Raw genomic sequence first — 21,365 nt, forward strand, 5'->3', positions numbered from 1 at the left:
TGATTGCGTAATATCGATTCATGAATGATATGGGTCTCTAGTGATTGCGTAATATCGAATCATTAATGATATGGGTCTCTAGTGATTGCGTAATATTGAATCATTAATGATATGGGTCTCTAGTGATTGTGTAATATTGATTCATTAATGATATGTATTCACTTTTCTATCCTAGGCCTATTGATTGTGAGGTCTTGCTCTGCTTGCATCAGTAGTATAGAAAAGGGACTTTTATTTTATTGATTACTGGGCATTCTTATTTGTTGTCCACTTTCTATAAATGTATAATCAATGTACAGGATCAATAGAGGGATACCTACCCTGTACGGTTCCCCAGGGGTACAGGATCAATAGAGGGATACCTACCCTGTACGGTTCCCCAGGGGTACAGGATCAATAGAGGGATACCTACCCTGTACGGTTCCCCAGGGGTACAGTCTCGCTTTCACCATCTTATTACCCACTTTAACCTCCTCAACACTCCCCACCACAGCAAAGGGCAGATGGGCCTGGAACAAAGGATTTAATTTAATATGGGAACATTTAGTAACACTTTACCAAAGCCTGCAGATACTGAATAATGCATTATGATGCAGTTATAGTGCATGATAAGACTGTCATGAGCATTTATGACCCCCTTATAATATAACAATGGCTTGTTGTTTGAAAACACAAGTCCACAGCAAATAAACTGACGTTTTATTGAAGGCATAGAGGAAGAGGAAGAGACTGTTTTAATCAATCAATCAATCAATCAATCAATCGGCTCCTCGGCTGACGCAGTAAATCAGGAACGCAAGCAATCTGATTACAGTGTACAGCTGCCTGGCATACACAACTGCAAAAGTGTGTGTTTGTGTGTGTATGTGTGTGTGTGTGTGTGCGTGTGTGTGTGTGTGTGTGTGTGCGTCTGACTCACATTCATAGAGGAGTTGATCTCTGTGACAGCCTCGTCCTCGGTAGGGAACTGGTGGATCTGAACACCGTTGCTCACCAGCTCTGACATGATCTTGATCTTGAACTTGTGCAGCTCGCTCTTAGATATCGTGTCTGCCTTCGCAATGATGGGGATGATGTTCACCTGCAGTACATGGAGGAGCAGCATTAGCATTGGAATAGCGTTTTGAATCATCAGGTCTACTGCGCTTTTAATTGACTTTGGAATGACACAAACGCAAGCATAAAAATGCAATGCAGCTCTACTTTCAGATATATATTTATATATATATTTATATTTATATTTTAGTCATTTAGCAGATGCTCTTATCCAGAGCGACTTACAGTTAGTGAATACATAACTGGTTGTGCCTAAAGCTTGAACACTTGGCAGTATCCTTCAGTTCTACTGTCACACCCTGGCTATGGGACTCTAGTTGTTGAGCCAGGGTGTGTTTGTTCTATGTGGTGTGTTTCTATGTTGGGGGTTCTGGTTTGTTGTTTTCTATGTTTGCCTTAGTGACTCCCAATCAGAGGCAACGAGTGTCAGCTGTTCGTTGGTTGTCTCTGATTGGGAGCCATATTTAAACTGTCTGTTTTTCATTCGGGTTTGTGGGATTTTGTTCCGTTAAGGTTTGTGTTGTGTATAACTTCAGGACGTCACGCATCGTTGTTTATTGTTTTTGTGTCGTGTTCAGTACAAATAAAGTATGTACGCTTATTACGCTGCGCCTTGGTCCTCCTCTATTAATGACGATCGTGACATCTACAGAGCCCTTCATTTGAGTTGTGCAGCTGTTCAACTCTATGATGTCCAATGCTTCAGATGCTAACACACCAATGTCCAAAAATGTTTTCTTGCAACAGTGTAAGAGCAGCTCCTAATACAAGCATATATGTGCTCTACATGACCAAATGTATGTGGACACCTGCTCATCAAACATCTCATTCCAAAATGGGCATTAATATGGAGTTGGTCCCCACTTTGCTGCTAAAACAGCCTCCACACTTCTGGGAAGGCTTTCCATTAGCTGTTGGAACATTGCTGTAGGGACTTGCATCCATTCAACCACAAGAGCATTAGTGAGGTCGGGCACTGATGTTGGGCAATTAGAACTAGCTTGCAGTCGTTGCAATTAATCCCAAAGGTGTTCGATGGGGTTGAGGTCAGGGCTCTGTGCATTTCTCGACAAACCATTTCTGTATGGACCTCGTTTTGTGCACGGGGGCATTGTCATGCAGAAACAGGAAAGGGCCTTCCCCAAACTGTTGCCACAAAGTTGGAAGCACAGAATCTAGAATGTCATTGTATGCTGTAGCGTTAAGATTTCCCTTCACTGGAACTAAGGGGCCTAGCCCGATCCATGAAAAACAGCCCCAGACCATTATTCCTCCATTACAGTTAGCCCTATGAATTCTGGCAGGTAGCATTCTCCTGGCAGCCGCCAAACCCAGATTCGTCCGTCGGACTGCCAGATGGTGAAGCATGATTCATCACTCCAGAGAACGCATTTCCACTGCTCCAGAGGCCAATGGTGGCGAGCTTTACACCACTCCAGCCAACGCTTGGCATTGTGCATGGTGATCTTAGGCTTTTGTGCGGCTGCTCGGCCATGGAAACCCATTTCATGAAGCTCCCGACAAACAGTTATTGTGCTGACGTTGCTTCCAGAGGTGTTGCAACACTCGGCGGTCCTGTTCTGTGAGCTTGTGTGGCCTACCACTTCGCGGCTTAGCCGTTGTTGCTCCTAGATATTTCCACGTCACAATAACAGCACTTACAGTTGACCGGGGCAGCTCTAGCAGGGCAACTGACTTTTCAGAAAGGTGATATTGAAAGTCACTGAGCTCTTCACTAAGACCATTCTGCTGCCAACATTTGTCTATGGAGATTGCATGGCTGTGTGCTAGATTTTATACACCTGTCAGCAACGGGTGTGGCTGTAATTGCCGAATCAACTAATTTGAAGGGGTGTCCATATACTTTTGTATATATAGTGTATTTCAAACGTTACCTTGCTGTCCAGTTTCTTCATGGTGACCAGATCCAGTGATTTCAGGGAGTGTCCGGTGGGGGCGATGAAGTAGAGACAGATATGGATCCTGGTGTCGTGGTGGTTGAACAGGGAACGTTTGATCTTCATCTCCTCCTGCAGGTAGGTCTCAAACTGGGTGTCGATGTAGTCCACTATGGGTTTGAAGCTGCAGCGCACAGGGAGACCAACATGGATGTGATCAGGATTTGTGCTTTGGGGAATAGGTCAGTTTCAATTACACGTGAATGGAGAATGTCAGAAATGCAGGAATTCCTGATTAATCGGGAACAATCACATCCCTGAAAAAAGGGATAAAACAACGCAGGGCCTGGAAACTTAGTATTTACTCTCAACCTCCTTACAAGCATTTTCACCAGAAAATAAATACCCTAGAGAGTTTTCCCTGCTATTCCAGAAACAAAAAGTAGAGTATTTGGGTTACAAACCGCCGCGATAATAACATCCCAAAAATTCACTTTCCCACTCCGCTGTTGTTAGACTATTCCAGTTCCTTTTCAGATTGCATTAGTTCATCCAATCATCCTCACCCTTCTCTTCCCTTCCTATTCATGGCTGCACAAAGACCCAAAGCCTTAAGTTATGCCAATCCTTTACACTGTATGTGTGTTGGCTGGAGTGCCACTACTTGAGAGGGCCTGAGGAGGAATGCTGAATGTCCAATGTTGGTCTTCTTAAAGCAACAGCCTGTCTTAATCACTTCCCCCCTTTAACGACTGACTGAAAGTAGGTTCAGTATCTAGAAACCATCCAAGAAGAAGTGCTATTTTATGACTAACCCTAACCTGAACCCTAACCTGAACCCCAACCTGAACCTCAACCTGAACCTCAACCTGAACCCTAACCTGAACCTGAACCCTAACCTCAACCTGAACCTCAACCTGAACCCTAGCCTGAACCCCAACCTGAACCTCAACCTGAACCCTAACCTGAACCTCAACCTGAACCTCAACCTCAACCCTAACCTGAACCTCAACCTGAACCTGAACCCTAACCTGAACCTCAACCTGAACCTCAACCTGAACCCTAACCTCAACCTCAACCTGAACCCTAACCTCAACCTGAACCTCAACCTGAACCCTAACCTGAACCTCAACCTGAACCCTAACCTGAACCTCAACCTGAACCTGAACCCTAACCTCAACCTCAACCTGAACCTCAACCTGAACCCTAGCCTGAACCCCAACCTGAACCTCAACCTGAACCCTAACCTGAACCTCAACCTGAACCTGAACCCTAACCTGAACCCTAACCTGAACCTCAACCTGAACCCTAACCTGAACCTGAACCTCAACCTGAACCTCAACCTGAATCCTATCCTGAACCCTTACCCTTTTTATTTTATTTTTTATTGTACCTTTATTTAACCAGGTAAGCCAGTTGAGAACAAGTTCTCATTTACAACTGCGACCTGGCCAAGATAAAGCAAAGCAGTGCGATAAAAACAACAACACAGAGTTACATATGGGGTAAAACAAAACATACAGTCAAAAATACAACAGAAAATATATATACAGTGTGTGCAAATGTAGCAAGTTATGGAGGTAAGGCAATAAATAGGCCATAGTGCAAAATAATTACAATTAGTATTAACACTGGAATGATAGATGTGCAAGAGATGATGTGCAAATAGAGATACTGGGGTGCAAATGAGCAAAATAAATAACAATATGGGGATGAGGTAGTTGAGTGGGCTAATTTCAGAAGGGCTGTGTACAGGTGCAGTGATCAGTAAGGTGCTCTGACAACTGATGCTTAAGGTTAGTGAGGGAGATAAGAGTCTCCAGCTTCAGAGATTTTTGCAGTTCGTTCCAGTCATTGGCAGCAGAGAACTGGAAGGAATGGCGGCCAAAGGAGGTGTTGGCTTTGGGGATGACCAGTGAGATATACCTGCTGGAGCGCATACTACGGGTGGGTGTTGCTATGGTGACCAATGAGCTAAGATAAGGCAGAGATTTGCCTAGCAGTGATTTATAGATGGCCTGGAGCCAGTGGGTTTGGCGACGAATATGTAGTGAGGACCAGCCAACAAGAGCGTACAGGTCACAGTGGTGGGTAGTGTATGGGGCTTTGGAGACAAAACGGATGGCACTGTGATAGACTACATCCAATTTGCTGAGTAGAGTGTTGGAGGCTATTTTGTAAATTACATCGCCAAGGTCAAGGATCGGTAGGATAGTCCGTTTTACGAGGGCATGTTTGGCAGCATGAGTGAAGGAGGCTTTTTTGCGAAATAGGAAGCTGATTCTAGATATCACTTTGGATTGGAGATGCTTAATGTGAGTCTGGAAGGAAAGTTTACAGTCTAACCAGACACCTAGGTATTTGTAGTTGTCCACATACTCTAGGTCAGACCCGTCGAGAGTAGTGATTCTAGTCGGGTGGGCGGGTGCCAGCAGCGTTCGATTGAAGAGCATGCATTTAGTTTTACTAGTGTTTAAGAGCAGTTGGAGGCTACGGAAGGAGTGTTGTATGGCATTGAAGCTCGTTTGGAGGTTTGTTAACACAGTGTCCAATGAAGGGCCAGATGTATACAAAATGGTGTCGTCTGCGTAGAGGTGGATCTGAGAGTCACCAGCATCAAGAGCGACATCATTGATATACACGGAGAAAAGAGCCGGCCCAAGAATTGAACCCTGTGGCACCCCCATAGAGACTGCCATAGGTCCAGACAACAGGCCCTCCGATTTGACACATTGAACTCTATCTGAGAAGTAGTTGGTGAACCAGGCGAAGCAGTCATTTGAGAAACCAAGGCTATTTAGTCTGCCAATAAGAATGCGGTGGTTGACAGAGTCGAAAGCCTTGGCCAGGTCGATGAAGACGGCTGCACAGTACTGTCTATTATCGATCGCGGTTATAATATCCTGAACAGTCCTGATGCTATCCCTCTCCCTACAGTACCTACACAAATCCATGAGCTAAACATCCTAACCAGATGTCAGGCAAGGTTACTCATTACGTGAGTGTGGTTCACCAAACCACCTCCTATCCAACTCACTAACAAGAACCCAGCTGTTCCTGTACTATCACCTCTCCTCCTTGTTGACCTGGTCTCCGAACCCCACGGTGTCGACTACGGTCAGTTTGAGCTGAACGTTGCTCTCCTTCAGGTCATAGGTCCTGGGCCGCAGGTACACACCGTTCTGGTAGTGGCTGGCCTCCTCGGCCTCAAACAGTGTGTTGAACAGCGTGTTCATCAACGTCGACTTACCTATCCCTGTCTCACCTGAGATTAAGAGAGAGAGAAAGAAAAGTAGAAAATAAGATGAACATTTTAAAAAGATGTGAGAAAATAAAAATGCAGTGTGGCTGAAGATGTTTTAGCCTGGGTACCGGAATGTTCCGGCACTCAGGCTGGAGTTGTATCTGTAGTGAGAACTGAGACGCATTAAGATCTTGCGGGCTGGAGGTAATGCTGGACTCAGACGTTACGTACCGACACATAGGATGTTGAAGCAGAATCCCTGTGTGACCGATTTACTGACCAACTGGTCTGGAAGACTGTCAAACCCAACATGGCCGCCCAGCTCCAGGCTCCGCTCCTCTTCATTCTGAGGAGAGAAAATCACATGTTATAAATGTGTAACAAAAAATATGCAAACATTTAAAACATTATCACAGAAGAGTGATAAACATTCCTTATACTCAAGCCCACATACTCCTCCCCAGTTAAAATAGCATTTAGTGAATGATGTCCTCCTCCTCCACTACTAAATCACGGAATACCTGACCTGTAAAGGGTCTCTCTGACTAAAACCCCCGGGCAAAGACATGCCGGTGAGATGCAAGGTCAGAAAGCACTCCCATGCATGTCAAAACAGGGAGGAATATCAGGAGGTTTCAAATCATTCTGTTTCTCATTTCATACTGTTTGTGTGCGTGTGATGTTTAATACGCAGAGACACGTGGGATTGGTTTTCCTTTTAATACAATATAATTACTTTATTTTCCAATGTGCTTGCCTTTTAGTACTAGATGGATACTCTACAATTGTGTCTGTAGGCCTGCCTCTAATGCTAGGTTACAATTACCCCAAGATGAAGGCCTAATTCTAATGGTAGGTTATATTTAACCCAGGATGAAGGCCTGATTCTAATGGTAGGTTATATTTAACCCAGGATGAAGGCCTGATTCTAATTGTAGGTTATATTTAACCCAGGATGAAGGCCTGATTCTAATGGTAGGTTATATTTAATCCAGGATGAAGGCCTGACTAATTCTAGGTTATATTTAATCCATTTTCCCATAGCCAGGTTCTAAACCTGGGCTGTCTTCAGAGGGTCTGTCCCAAATGGCACCCTATTCCCTATGTAGTGCACCACTTCTGACAAGAGCTCTATGGGCCCTGGTCAAAAGTAGTGCACTATATAGAGAATAGGGTAAAATTTGGGAGAGAGCCTGGACCGTCTTCAGAAACACAGCATGTTGTTATTCACATTACAGAGGGCTAGCGATGAGGCCAAGGATGAGCTCAACACAACAACCATCTGTACCACTGGCCCAGTGCTCTACAGACACACACACCCACACACACAGGCACAAAGATCCCCCTGTGTAGCTGTTATTTCACACCCTTAACAAACACAATCTGTCATCCGCTTCACATCCATGTACCGTAGTGTGTGTGTGGTGCAAACTGAACTACAGAGATGAACTGAATCACTAAACTCAATAACTATGTGCTCAGAATGAGTGAAAATAAGTAGCTTGAATATGAAGATAAGTAGCCTGTATTCAAACCTTAAATCATGACCCCTCTGGCCTGGGGTTCAATACCAATTCAGTAGGCTGCCATTACGAACAAACATTGAAGGATGTCATATGTTGACAGACACACAAGTCCTCATTGTGTGTGTATATGTGTGTGTATGTATGTGTGTGTGTATGTGTATGTATGTGTGTGTATGTGTGTGTGTATGTGTGTGTGTGTATGTGTGTGTGTGTGTGTGTGTGTGTGTGTGTGTGTGTGTGTGTGTGTGTGTGTGTCTATAGTGTTGAACTGAGGATTAGTTCAGTTCCCTCATGGAGAGATAAGTGGCTGCTACTGATCGACTTATCCTGTTATCCGCAGGTTAGCTTCAATTCACAATAACAAACTAACTAGCCTCTTAGCAAGGGTTGCACTGAAAGTGTAACTCTCCCTCCTTTCATTGTAGTGATGTAGTTACAATGTATCAACCCTCTTCTCTCCACAAACATGCAATGCCTGCATGGCTACAATAAACACATTCTAAAACTGTTACAATGTTTCACTGACAGTGGCAAATGATACATCTGTGGACCCAATTGATACAATGTAGCATTGAGTGGCTCTCTGAGTGACAGCACAGTGAGGTGTCGAGATTTGGATTTTAAAAATTGTACAGCAATATCAGAGTGCAACGTCTAAAATGCGTCAATTGCATACGTCGCATCAATTAACATTTTATAAACAACCTAGGACAGGGTCGACATAATTATGCGTCAAGAGTAGGCTACCGTTCTCCAAAGGCTATGTAGTCTACGGTAAGGAAATCACTGCTCTCCCAGTGATATCCGCCTAATCAGCTACTACTGTATACCAAAATATACCAGTAGGCACACTGCAACGTAGGCTATGCATGATGCACTAGGCTGTTTATTCACGATTTGTGTGAAACGCAGCAAATCTCTAGACTACTTACTCTAGCGAAAATGTCTATGTCCGTGGCGGCCATCGTGAAGAAGAGACGTGTGGGGAGTAGAATTTACGAGGAGCTGTCTTCATCGGGACCTGGTGGGGTTGACAGCTACGGTTGACAGTGGACCGGCTCAATTCATTCAATATGGCTACTTTGTGGCAACACCCCCTATGTGCTGAAATGCAATTTCTTAAAGTCTCACATGTAGTAAGACGGTACTGTACATGGTGGAGCCTCTGTTGCTTTGATTTAGTCCTGTAGAGGTGAGACAAATGATGCGCCTTGGTTTCCATGAGAACAGATTGATGCACGGAGAAGGAGAAACACACAGACTATAATAATACAGACTATAAATCAAGAGGTTGGAGAGTGAATTGTTCTTTTTTTCCCGATTTATTTTATTATAGGCAACAAAAAAAAAGTATATGCTTCATCCATCATACATCAAGTATGCATTACTACTTTGTTACAACATGTAGGCTAATAACAGGTGTTTAAAAAACTGGCAAAATGAGAAAAACTATTGTGCTAAAGAAAACCAAGGTGCAAACCTCAGAGATGGGACCAAGTCACAATTTTGCATGTCCTAAACAAGTCTCAAGTAATAGTCTTTGAAACCCAATGTACTGATTTTTGGGACCGATGAGGTGGCACCACAGGTCACAGATTGGTGGGGCAAATTGTTTTCCATGGGGCCCGGAGCTTTTCCTACTCTGGTAACCTAACCAGGTATAAATCAGGACCCTATAGGGTCTGACAGTGATTAATTAGTAGTTGTATTAAGGTATTTATATGGGCAATGATGGGAGTGGGACCAGATTTAGATTTTTGTAATTTAGCAGACACTCTAATCCAGAGCAATTAGGGTTAAGTGCCTTGCTCAAGGGCACACCGACACATTTTTCAGCTAGTCTGCTCGGGGATTCGAACCATTGACCTTTCAGTTAACGGCCCAACGCTCTTAACCATTAGGCTACCTGCCACCTAGGTATACAGATATGTTCTAAACAGGTCATGGTTTTAAAGAAATTCTGGAAAAACTCTTGGCCCTAGGGAGGCTGAAACCCCTGTCAAACTGCAGCAACCGTGTACTTGTTAATATGAATTATATTTTACAACTACTTTCCTTTACACAGACACAACCACTGCAATTGGACAATAGTACTCACAGGGCTGAGCTTGCTTTATGCAGGTTTACATCTTATTGGCCTATGCAACTGCAGTTAAAAAGTAACTCCCAGTCTATTTATGTTTTGGGTTGACATTTTGGATTGAAAAGGTCAAGGTAGCCTCGCCAGCCAGCCCAAGTTTGAATATAGCCTAAACCAAATTTGATCACATTCACATTTTCTCCTAAAACAAATAAACGGGCTATAAATAGGCTACATAACATTACCACTTCATTTACCCTGGCCAGAGGGCAAGAGTGGACAGGGCGCATTGGCTGTAGCCTATGCAGATGCGGGCTGTGGTTGTTATCAGTAGCCTAGTTGATCAGACTGAGAAATCGTCTCGTTTTCTTCCCATACAGTTTAGGTGTAGGCTGCTGCAACATTTCTGTAAAGAGTTCTTGCTTGTGTATGTCGGGAGTGATGTATTATCACGTTTGCTAAATAAATACTGGAGGACAGTGGAGCTGCGCGCGTTTTGCTAGATGGCGTGCTTTGTGCCCGGCCTGCGCAACCTGTGATTTCCGTGAATCTGATTGGTTAAAACACAAAACAGAACGCACAGAACCTGCAGCACAGATAGGTTTACTTAAAGCGCGAGATGACAATCAAGTCTCTCGAGTCATACAGTTCTAGTCCAAGTTAAATCACGAGTCACAGACGCTCAAATCGAAGTCCAGTGGCAAGTGTTTTTTCTTTTTGCAAATTCAAGTCTCAAGTCGCGAAATGTGCAACTCTAGTAGTACGCGAGTCCAAGTCACGTGACTCGAGTCCACCGCTCTGGCAACACTAGACTAGACTAGGATAGAATCGAATAGATCCTCTAAACTGGGAAAAGAAAAAGGGATGATACTGAAACGTGAACGCGCATATGTCGCGCACCGGCCGGGTACGTTTGGCATTCACCGCAAATCCGCAATCTCCCAACCCAATCTCGCGTTCATGCCAAGATGATATTTTCTCAGGAAATGTATTTGACCTGACACCGGAAACAGCAGTTAGTGGTGCCCCTCGACGCGAGGGGCATCAATCATCATAGAAGAAGACGGGCGGGACAGTCCGGGAGCGGAGAGTTTCAGAACAACAAGTTAACATTTCTCCGCTATCTGGGCAGAGGTGAACATTGAAAAAGATGGCTTTGACTGAAGAAACTATTTTGACTTTTTTGTTGGAACACGGGGGAAAAGTGAAGAATTCGGATTTGCTGAATCATTTTAAACCTCAGATCAATTGCTGTGATCCCGCGGAAAAGAAGCACAATAGGGATCTATTCAAGACAATTATAAACAGCGTTGCGGTCGTCAAACAGATAGATGATGTCAAGTTTGTCGTTGTAAAGAAAAGGTTTCACGACTTTGTGAAAGGGGGAATGCATTTAACCACTGAGAAGTCGGACTTGGACGAGAGGATTTGCAGTCAAAACACCTCGTTCTCACCCAGTTCTTCAGAACACAGTGAATATTCAGCCATTTCCAAATCTGGTAAGATACTGAACTCTGACATTGAAAATAACAATTCATATTGTGCTTCAAGCATACATGGAAATTGTTTGAACGATAATGTAAAACATATGCCTCTGCATATAAATGAATTAGGAGGAAGACCAAATGCGCACCCAGCAGGTTATGGGGGTGCCGTTAGGTCAAGTAAGCCTATTAAAAATGCTTATCAAGAAAACCCCACAGTCAAGATACTGAATGTTTCAGCTGATCAAGGGATCAGAAAAACTGGAAAAACTACTGGCCCTGTGTTTGCTATAGTGGCAGTGAAATCTCCACCACAATCACAGAGAGAAGATCCAGTACTGGTGAGGCAGGATGGACAGAAAACTTCAGAGATCCTAAGCATGTTGGAACAGAGACCTCCCACTCCTCTACCACCAGAGGCAGCCGTGACTCCTAAACCCCCAGGCAGAGTGAGCTCAGAGTGGGGTACAGGCACCTACACCTCCCCTGGGGCTAAAATCAGACATCCAGAGCTAGGAGAGACACCACAAACATCTGGCTCTCCGCAGCTGAGGAGAACCCCAGACAAGCTCCTGAAACAGGGCAACGACACCACCAATGATCTCACCAAGGACGCCAATAAGGTTAGCAATAAGGATGTCAATAACTACTCTGATCAATCTGTCCCTTTGGAAGCTGCAGCTCATGAGTGGCTGGTGAAGTCTGCTGCCGGTCTCTGGGGTCAGATCTACGGCCTCCTGTTACAGGATCCACAGCTAGCAGAGAAGAAAGATTTCATCTCAGGTTTCACTGCCCTCCACTGGGCGGCCAAGGGCGGCAACGCAGACATGGTCCGCAACATCCTGGACATCTCCAGGAAGAGAGGCACGGAGGTGGACGTCAACAGCAGGACACAGGCAGGTTATACTCCTCTACACATCGCTGTCATACACGGCCACGATGGAGTCATAACCTTGCTGGTGAGAGACTACAGAGCCAGTGTGAATATAAGGGATAACGATGGGAAGAGGCCGTACCACTACCTGGAGAAAGGTGTGTCGTCTGAACTCAGGGAGCTGCTAGGGGACACACAGGCGTCCCAACAGGACAGGCGCCAGGACAAGCCAGAGGATGAGGGGGACAAGGAGTTACCCAGGGGACTGAATACACTGAGCAGACTGATAGGACACAGGAAGAGACACAAACACCACGCTGGTGAAGACCCAGAGGATGACAGAAAGGATGGGCCGCAGCCATACTATCGCAGACACTTCTCAGATATGTTCTATCATCATTGAATGTTCAACATTTGAACAGAGAATCCATTTAAACCCTCTTGAGACTGTATGAGAATATTTGATCAAGCCCCAATGTGAATGTTGAGTATTTCACTAAGTTAACTGAACAAGCACTAATATAAGCCATGTACTGATGGTGATGCAATCTACCTTTCTCATCTGGTACTAATATTTTACCTGTCTTGATTTAGTGGTGAGACATATTTATAGCTATATAGGGATTTCTAAGCTCTTAAGAAAGTCATTGACTGTAACGTGTTGACAATGAAGTAACAATGTTTTCTTTTATTTTTATACTGACCCAAGTTATTTTATAAAGTTGCATAACAAATACCATTCATGTTTTCTATGTGTCACACTCTTATGTCTGCACTGCAGGGGTGTAGTCCTATACTGGCAGCCTGGAAACAACCTGTCATTTGATTGATTCAGCCGAACTATACGAGGAAATATGGCAACAAACCACACCTTGGCAACAACAGAGTGGACCCAAACACCTGTGTGTTCTCCATTAACAGTGATGCCATCATGAATGATTCCATGGTGTTGATGCCATCATGAATGATTCCATGGTGTCGATGCCATCATGAATGATTCCATGGTGTCGATGCCATCATGAATGATTCCATGGTGTCGATGCCATCATGAATGATTCCATGGTGTTGATGCCATCATGAATGATTCCATGGTGTCGATGCCATCATGAATGATTCCATGGTGTCGATGCCATCATGAATGATTCCATGGTGTCGATGCCATCATGAATGATTCCATGGTGTCGATGCCATCATGAATGATTCCATGGTGTCGATGCCATCATGAATGATTCCATGGTGTTTATTTTCACATATTTCGTCCTCTGCTTTAATCAATCTTGTTTGTCAGGAATGTGTCAAAGTAAAATACATTATGGGGATGTGCCAGTATGTTCTCGTACTGCTAAGAACAGAGCATTACAAAATGCTTTTGTAGAGAAAAACGTTGCCCTTTTCCCTATCTGATTTAGCTTGTTGCTGTTACATTAATTCAGAAGAAAGAAGCCTCTCAGCTTGAGAATGTGACTGTAGGGGAGGGGAGGTAAGTGGGAGGCCATCTATGCTATGAGTGGGTGGATAGAATGTTGCCTTCGCATTAAATTATCAGCTTTGTTTATATGAAGGAGTGATGGAGGAGCTGGGAGGTACAGTGGGAGGGGAGGTAAGTGGGAGGCCATCTATAGGTACAGGGCACACTATCTGTACCTCATTCCTTTCCAGATTCCCGTGGCAGTACAGGAGATGTCCAGAGGAGGACAAGACCAGGCAGAAGTAGGGTCCTGTGTTTTGGACAGTCATCCCACTGGGCACACACTGGTTGAATCAAAGTTGTTTCCACGTCATTTCAATGAAATTACCTTGAACCAACGTGGAATAGACAGACGTTGAATTGACGTCTGTGCCCAGTGGGATGTTACATGACCTGGATTTTAACATTTATTTAAAGCTTTTTCAGCAAACTGTCGCCTTTTCTTGTCATGTCACATGGTCCAGCACCATCCTCAGACAAATGCTTGATTTTTTTGGTCTAATTCTCATCTCTGGATAAGGTTTAAAATAAAGGTAAAATCCTAGGTCATATGACATGATAGCCCAAAACACTGGGCCCTAGACATAAGCTATTCTACACAGATGACCATTTTGGTTTTTAGAAGCTTCTAAGTACAGCTCCTACACTGATAACGATTAATTTAAAAGACTAAGTGAAATGACGTAGATACAGAAAGTAAACAGCATAGTGGGTCAATTTCTGAAACAACTAAGAGCGATAGGCGCGAGGCTCAACTTCTCCGCTGTTTTGGTCCCCTGGCTACAACGCTGTGAACAGCGTGAAGTGAACCCGTGCACATGGGCAGATACTGTGTGGGACTGTGTGAGAGCAAAGTCTTGCATCTCGTTCATCTCAATATCTGCGGTGCTGCTCGTGGCAACGTCACTTTGCTGAGTCTACCTTTAATCAATGTTTGTGTCAAGCCATTTGAGAAGTTTTTCTGCTGAGTTAGTGGTCCAGACATAAATTCACCGTCCCGGTCGTAAACAGGCTCTGACATGGCTGGGATTCGTCTGACTGCAGGGTTAAATGTGTTATTAAAAGGTGCAGTCTGGGATATGTCCCTGTATATCCCTCAGTTTGAGTGGCAGGGCTCCCGTCGGGCTGAAACACGAATCCCAGATTGCAGCTTTAACGTCCCTGAGGCTAGTTATGTGAGGAGCAGTGAACTTAACATGTTCACTCAGGCTGGCTGGCTGCACGCGTCCCCCCATTATGATGTCACTGCTCCCCATTCTGTGTGGGGAGAATTCTGCCTGGGGAGTCGGGTTCTCTGTCTCACCCATCTGTCTGTCTGTCTGTCTGTCTGTCTGTCGTCTGTCTGTCTGTCTGTCTGTCTCACCCATCTGTCTATCAGACAACATGCCATTTGAAATTGCATTGAAAATCACCACTTAATAATCACAATTGTGTGGAGGTCAATTCCATTTCAATTGCTGAATTGAATATGGAATTTAATCCGGAATAGAACTCAATTCCAGAACTGACTGAGTCGTAAATGTTCCCCATTAGTAAACCATTAGGCATGAATGAGGGATACTATTAGTCACTCATAATCACCACGTCATTACCCACCAGCCATCACTCCAACCCCCACCACACCCAAGGAAACAAGGAGTCAGCCTTCTGTTGTTACCCTGGCAATAGATGACGAGCAGCTTAGAGATGACCAACAGCTGGCTGCTCATTCATGTAATGATCCGTATTCAGTCGGGTTGGTGTGACTCAGCATCGAATACTTGGATCACCTCAAACCTTTAAAACCTCACAGAAAACCTCTTGGTAAAAAAAGAAACAAAAATCAATCTTTGCAGTGTAAAAAAACGTTTACATGTAGAGAGCACAACGTTAAACTTTAACTGTATCCAATGCTACATTCTAAAAAGGTCTAAATCAAGACATTTGAATCAGTTTACACATCGTTTACACTGATTTATTTTCACCAAAGGACAAAAATAGTGATGACGGGGTTTGGAACACAGACAACAATAGCATAATAAGTGATAGTTTATTAAACAATGTGCCATTGTCTCTCTGTCTGGGGAGAGGTCAGCACTCAGAGTAGTGATGATGCATTCAGTTATACAGTTGTACTCACAGTATCACAGCGGCCATTCAACCCTGCTTATTTGGTATTCATCCTTCTATGGGCTTGGTCGGTCTCGTTAGGCCACCATGGCTCTGTCAAATGAACAAAAGTTAGAGCCCTGAATGCTGATTGTCTGAAAGCCATGGTATAGTAGACCGTATGAAAAAAAATAACTTTTTACTGTTCTAATGACGTTTGTAACCAGTTTATAAAGCAGTAAGGCACCTCTGGGGTTTGTGGTATATGGCCAATATACCACGGCTAAGGGCTGTATCCAGGCACTCCGCATTTCGTCGTACATAAGAACAGCCCTTAACCGTGGTATATTGGCCATATACCACACACCCTCGTGCCTTATTGCTTAAATAGACCACATCGCCCCCTGTCTGCATGGAACTGTCAGGGGGAAATAACTTTCAACTTAAGTGAAAAGATGAAGAAGTTGTCATCTCCATCTCATATCAGTGTAGGCCTACCAGACAACCTTTAGTGCTATGGGCTTACTACAGTAAAGGGCCTCTCTTTTAACAGGGCTCCCCCTTCCCCTGCCCTTAAACACTATTAAAGTATTGCCTGTGTTGGGTTGTATAACAGTAACCAGTACTTTCATAACCCCTTTCTACCCCCAAACTCATGGAGCACTGAGCAGAGAACTGGTAAAGGCCCAGTGCAGTAAAAAAAACTTGATTTTCCTGTGTTTTATATATATGTTTTCACACTATGAGCTTGTAATAATACTGCAAAAATTTTTTACATGAGGATAATACCCTTAACAAAAATAAGCTATTTTTCTTTCTTTTCGACCATTTTAATTGAAAACAATCACAGTAAGGTACTTAATTGTTACCCAGAAATGATTTGATATTGAGATTTTAAAAAAACAGCTGCATTGGACCTTTAACCGGTTCTGTTCCAAGAAGCCAGTCAAGTGGAAGGGTTGTGGAACACTGGAGACAGACATTTACATTTTAGCAGATGCTCTTATCCAGAGCGACTTACAGTTGGTGAGTGCATACATTATTTTATATTTTTCATACTGGCCCCCCCCGTGGGAATCGAACCCACAACCCTGGCGTTGCAAACGCCATGCTCTACCAACTGAGCTACATCCCTGCCGGCCATTCCCTTCCCTACCCTGAATCCCGGTCGCGGCCTGGATTCAAACCAGGATCTCTAGTGGCACAGCTAGCACTACGATGCAGTGCCTTAGACCACTGCGCCACTCGGGAAATAACACACACAAGGGGGTAAAGGAGGGTAAAATGGACACACACACACACACACAGAGAGGTTTGAGTATCAGCACAAGCCCACCCTGACACAATTGGCCTTCTGATGTAATCTGATTTTTGTGGTCACAGTTAATGTTTACTGCGTTTATGACTTGGTTCATTGCAAAGATGACGCTCCCCTGTAATCAGCTCATCAGTCTTACTATACACTGACAGTTGAAGTTGCTCCTTGGGAACGTTTCATATGTATACATTTTCTGTGTAGATGACAAAAACAACCATTACCTTCTTCCAAGGCCTGTCATGCCAAATAATGTCCCGTCACAATGGGATTCGATAAACTATTAGCGTCCGTTGCTATATCAACGGTGCGATGACCTAATGATTAGAATTTTGGAGATCATTCCAGCCTAAATGACGTTCTTTTCATCATCGCTATGCAAACAAGGCTGATTTCCGCGACAATTTCGCTGTTTAAACAAGTGTTGTTTAGCTAATAAAATGAAAACATTACTTCGAACTACTTTTGGGTAACGTTACCTTGAACCTCTTAAGGATCGGACCCTTTTTTTCAACTTTCGCCTAAAATGACATACCCAAATCTAACTGCCTGTAGCTCAGGACCTGAAGCAAGGATATGCATATTCTTGATACCATTTGAAAGGAAACATTTTGAAGTTTGTGGAAATGTGAAATTAATGTCAGAGAATACAACACTTTAGATCTGGTAAAAGATAATACAAACAAAAAAACATGCGTTTTCTATATATATATATATATTTTCATCATCTTTGAAATGCAAGAGAAAGGCCACAATATAATATTGCAGTTTAGGCGCAATTTAGAATTTGGCCACTAGATGGCAGCAGTGTGTGTGCAAAGTTTCAGATTGATCCAGTGAAGCGTTATAATACTGGACTATTTTGTATCAAGTCTGCCCAAATGTGCCTAGTTGGTCAATTGATGCATTTTAATGTACATAACTATAGAGAACATACAAAAATGATATGGTAATACAAAATGTAAGTTTACACATTCCCAGAAATGTCATACATGATGGATCATTAGCTTATACACTAACTTTCACACATCTAGATGGCCGGGTGGGGTGGGTGTGGAGCCAGAGACAGCAGGGGTTCAAACTGTAGAATCCAGTTCCTACATTTGAATATAAAAATTGATTTTATCAAACAAATCTATGCCACATTTTATCTCTGTGACACTTAGGATGACAAATCAGAGCAAGATTACTGTAAGTACATTATTTACCTTCAGAGGTGAATGTATCAAACCAGTTGCCGTGATGTTTTTTGTTGTTGTTGTGCACTCTCCTCAAACAATAGCATGGTCTTTTTTGACTGTAATAGCTACTGTAAATTGGACAGTGCAGTTAGATTAACAAGAATTTAAGTTTTCTGCCCATATAAGACATGTCTATGTCCTGGAAAGTTTGCTGTTACTTACAACAGTCATGCTAATCATATTAGCGCACGTTAGCTCAACCGTCCCATATACGGGACACCGATCCCTTAGAGGTTTTAACATTACAACATGAAATCCATGTTTTAAACGTGGCTACGTTTAGGAAATGGCAAATAAAATGTGTAATCTGCTTGACACATTAAAGTTACTTACCTTACAGATCACGAAGTCAGCTAATTTCCACTCTATTCATATGCAAATCCGTTTGATTCATACTCTGGTTTCTCTGGCTGTCACGTTTTTATTTTAACCTGCCCTTCCCTTATCTACACTGAAATAATATAATTTCAGTAGTCCTCTATTATGATTAATTTTTTCCTATCTCGCATAGCTCATTAGTACACCATTGTGGTTGAATATATATGTATCTATTATAGGCCCTAGGATACAACAATGAATAATGTGGAACAAATAAATACCATCAAAGGATACCTTACAACTTACAATAATGAACACCTTGTGAAACAGCTGTGAAAACCAACCTGGCAATATTTAAGATTTTAATACATAAACAGATTTTTTGTACACTCAAAAGACAGAATTCTGGTGTGTGGAATATAGAGGAGGTGGTTGCTGTGTGAGTGGGAGGTTCTGCCTGTCACTTGTTCTCAACAGGCAGCCAGTCTCGGAAGGGGGACTTGAAGAGGGAGACTGCAAAGTCCAGGCACTGCTGCTCTCTTTGTTCTGAGTGTTTGCAGTGCTAGTGTTTTTAGTTCATCTGTGTATCTCACATATTATGTGCCCAGTATGATAGAACAAGAAAACTTTCTTATCAGATAATGACAACAACAGTAGCTGTAGATGATGTAATGAAAAGTTGAAGGGTGGTTGGTAATGGAGGACATCAGGTGGATCCACGTCTGGGTGTTGGGCAGAACCCCTAGGTCCTGGAGAACAGGAGCAGAGTTAAAGGGAACAGGTCTGGGTGTTGGGCAGAACCCCTAGGTCCTGGAGAACAGGAGCAGAGTTAAAGGGAACAGGTCTGGGTGTTGGGCAGAACCCCTAGGTCCTGGAGAACAGGAGCAGAGTTAAAGGAAACAGGGTAGGAGACAGAGACGTAAACAAGCAAACACACAGGTTAGTTACACTTTACTGGGAGAACACCTGATGGATTAGTACAGTGTTATAAATGGGAGATATGTACTTTTCAACACTTTTGGAAGGTATAGCCTACCTCAAGCTGGTCCCCCTACGACTCAGAACACAGATAATCAGACTGATCCGAACTCACTGGTTCTGGTGGATGGGATACCTCCTGGGGGTTCGGACAGTCGATGGTCCTAAAGTCATTTGGAGAGATAAATTGAAGAGGTCAATTATTATAAGCTCAGTATAACTACCATTTCTTGCTTTCTCAAATGTCATCCAAAACTTAACATACTTTGTCTATTGGGCTTCACCGAAGTGTAGGGAAACTAAAACTAGCTTCAGGTTATTTTGTGTGCAAATGCAAATATCTGAGATTTTTTATATTCACCTTAACAGATGGTGACCCCAGCTAGGAGCCAAAGAGCAGTGAGGTTTCCCAGGTCTCGCCTTCCTTTCATCCTTCTTCCAAACCAAGTAATTTGCCTGGATGTCGAAGCACTTGGTCCCCTTCTTAATTCTGCTCCGGTAGCTCTCCTTCTGTTTCTCCTGCAACTTGTCGATGTTCAGTCTCACCTTGATTGATAACAGGAATAAATGCAATTATATTTCATATTGCAAATACATTTCTTACATATCTCTTGGAGGGCCAGAAAATAAATTAACAGCGGACAATCATTTTTACCTGGTCAAAAACCTCCACATCCTTCTCAGTCCGTGCCTGAAGGTGGTCCTCCAAGGCGTTGTGATCTGGTTCGACAACTTCCACCACATCAGGTGGAGTTTCAGTGATCTGAAAGTATGTTATACAAAAATAGCAATAGACAAACAACACTAAGTCAATCACAAATTTGAAAGACTACAGTATATGCAACACTTTTTGGCAGGGGGAAACATTGGAATGACATTCCCCTTACATTTGCACTTCTGGTTTTTGACGTGCCCTGAGTTGATTCGTCTTCTTCTTCTGTGGATTTTATTTGGCGGTTGGCAACCAACTTTAAGGTGCATTACCGCCACCAACTGGACTGGAGTGTGGACCAGAGACAGTGAAGTTCTAAATCCTACCCAATAATCTTGTCTCCCGAAAGAAACTAAATACATAATTAAATACTACATCCCCTGAAGATTTCCCCAGCAGTTCACTTAATCCTGGCTCTGCAACCCCATTACTCCTCAAATCTAATAACAATCGCTCCCTTTCTCTCACATATTTCTGGAACTGAAATAGAAAATGTTCCACTGTCTCCATCTCCTCCTGACAATGATCACACCTCCCAGTCGGATGTTTCCAAACCACTTTCAATGTACTATTTAGCCATGTGTGTCTCAGTCTCAGCCTTGTGACTACACTTTCCTCCCTTCTCTCTCGGCCTGAGGACCTCCCTTCTCTCTCTGCCTGAGGACCTCCCTTCTCTCTCGGCCTGAGGACCTCCCTTCTCTCTCTGCCTGAGGACCTCCCTTCTCTCTCGGCCTGAGGACCTCCCTTCTCTCTCTGCCTGAGGACCTCCCTTCTCTCTCGGCCTGAGGACCTCCCTTCTCTCTCGGCCTGAGGACCTCCCTGCCCCCACCTTTTCCTGGATCTTATACAGGTGTCTTCCCTTTCTCTCCCTGTCCCACAACTCTTGCCACTTATTTTTAACCACTGTTCTTATTAATCCCTTGGCTTCTGCTTTACTGATTGACAATTCCATCTCAACATAAGGATGTTTAAGAGCCTGCTTGGCAATAATATCCACTTCCTCATTCCCCTCTACTCCCCACATGAGCTGGTACCCAGAGGAACGTCACAAATACCCCCATCTGTTTCACCCTATTCAAACAC

General features: G+C 43.5%; 1 protein-coding gene and 1 long non-coding RNA gene across 4 annotated transcripts in view; both read right to left on the reverse strand.

The window, feature by feature from the left end:
* The window catches only part of LOC121538992 (septin-8-A-like), a 23,899-nt gene extending 14,994 nt beyond the window's left edge, over window positions 1-8,905 (reverse strand). For all 3 annotated transcript variants that reach the window (XM_041847159.2, XM_041847171.2, XM_041847161.2), the window contains exons 1-6: window positions 8,657-8,905; window positions 6,430-6,544; window positions 6,024-6,219; window positions 2,952-3,138; window positions 920-1,081; window positions 413-509 (exon numbers count right to left, since the gene is read on the reverse strand). In XM_041847159.2, the coding sequence (XP_041703093.2) occupies window positions 413-509; window positions 920-1,081; window positions 2,952-3,138; window positions 6,024-6,219; window positions 6,430-6,544; window positions 8,657-8,689 (790 nt within the window). In that variant the 5' untranslated portion in view covers window positions 8,690-8,905. The remainder of the gene's footprint in view (window positions 1-412; window positions 510-919; window positions 1,082-2,951; window positions 3,139-6,023; window positions 6,220-6,429; window positions 6,545-8,656) is intronic.
* A 10,020-nt stretch (window positions 8,906-18,925) lies between these two features.
* Window positions 18,926-20,819, reverse strand: LOC121545710. The gene is made up of 5 exons (XR_005996288.1): window positions 20,458-20,819; window positions 20,226-20,333; window positions 19,932-20,116; window positions 19,629-19,734; window positions 18,926-19,341 (listed from the first exon to the last, which is right to left on the reverse strand). It is a non-coding gene; the product is annotated as an uncharacterized LOC121545710 (long non-coding RNA).
* Window positions 20,820-21,365: the final 546 nt, after the last annotated feature.

The sequence above is a fragment of the Coregonus clupeaformis genome, chromosome 3 (assembly GCF_020615455.1).
Source record: "Coregonus clupeaformis isolate EN_2021a chromosome 3, ASM2061545v1, whole genome shotgun sequence".
NCBI lineage: Eukaryota > Metazoa > Chordata > Actinopteri > Salmoniformes > Salmonidae > Coregonus > Coregonus clupeaformis.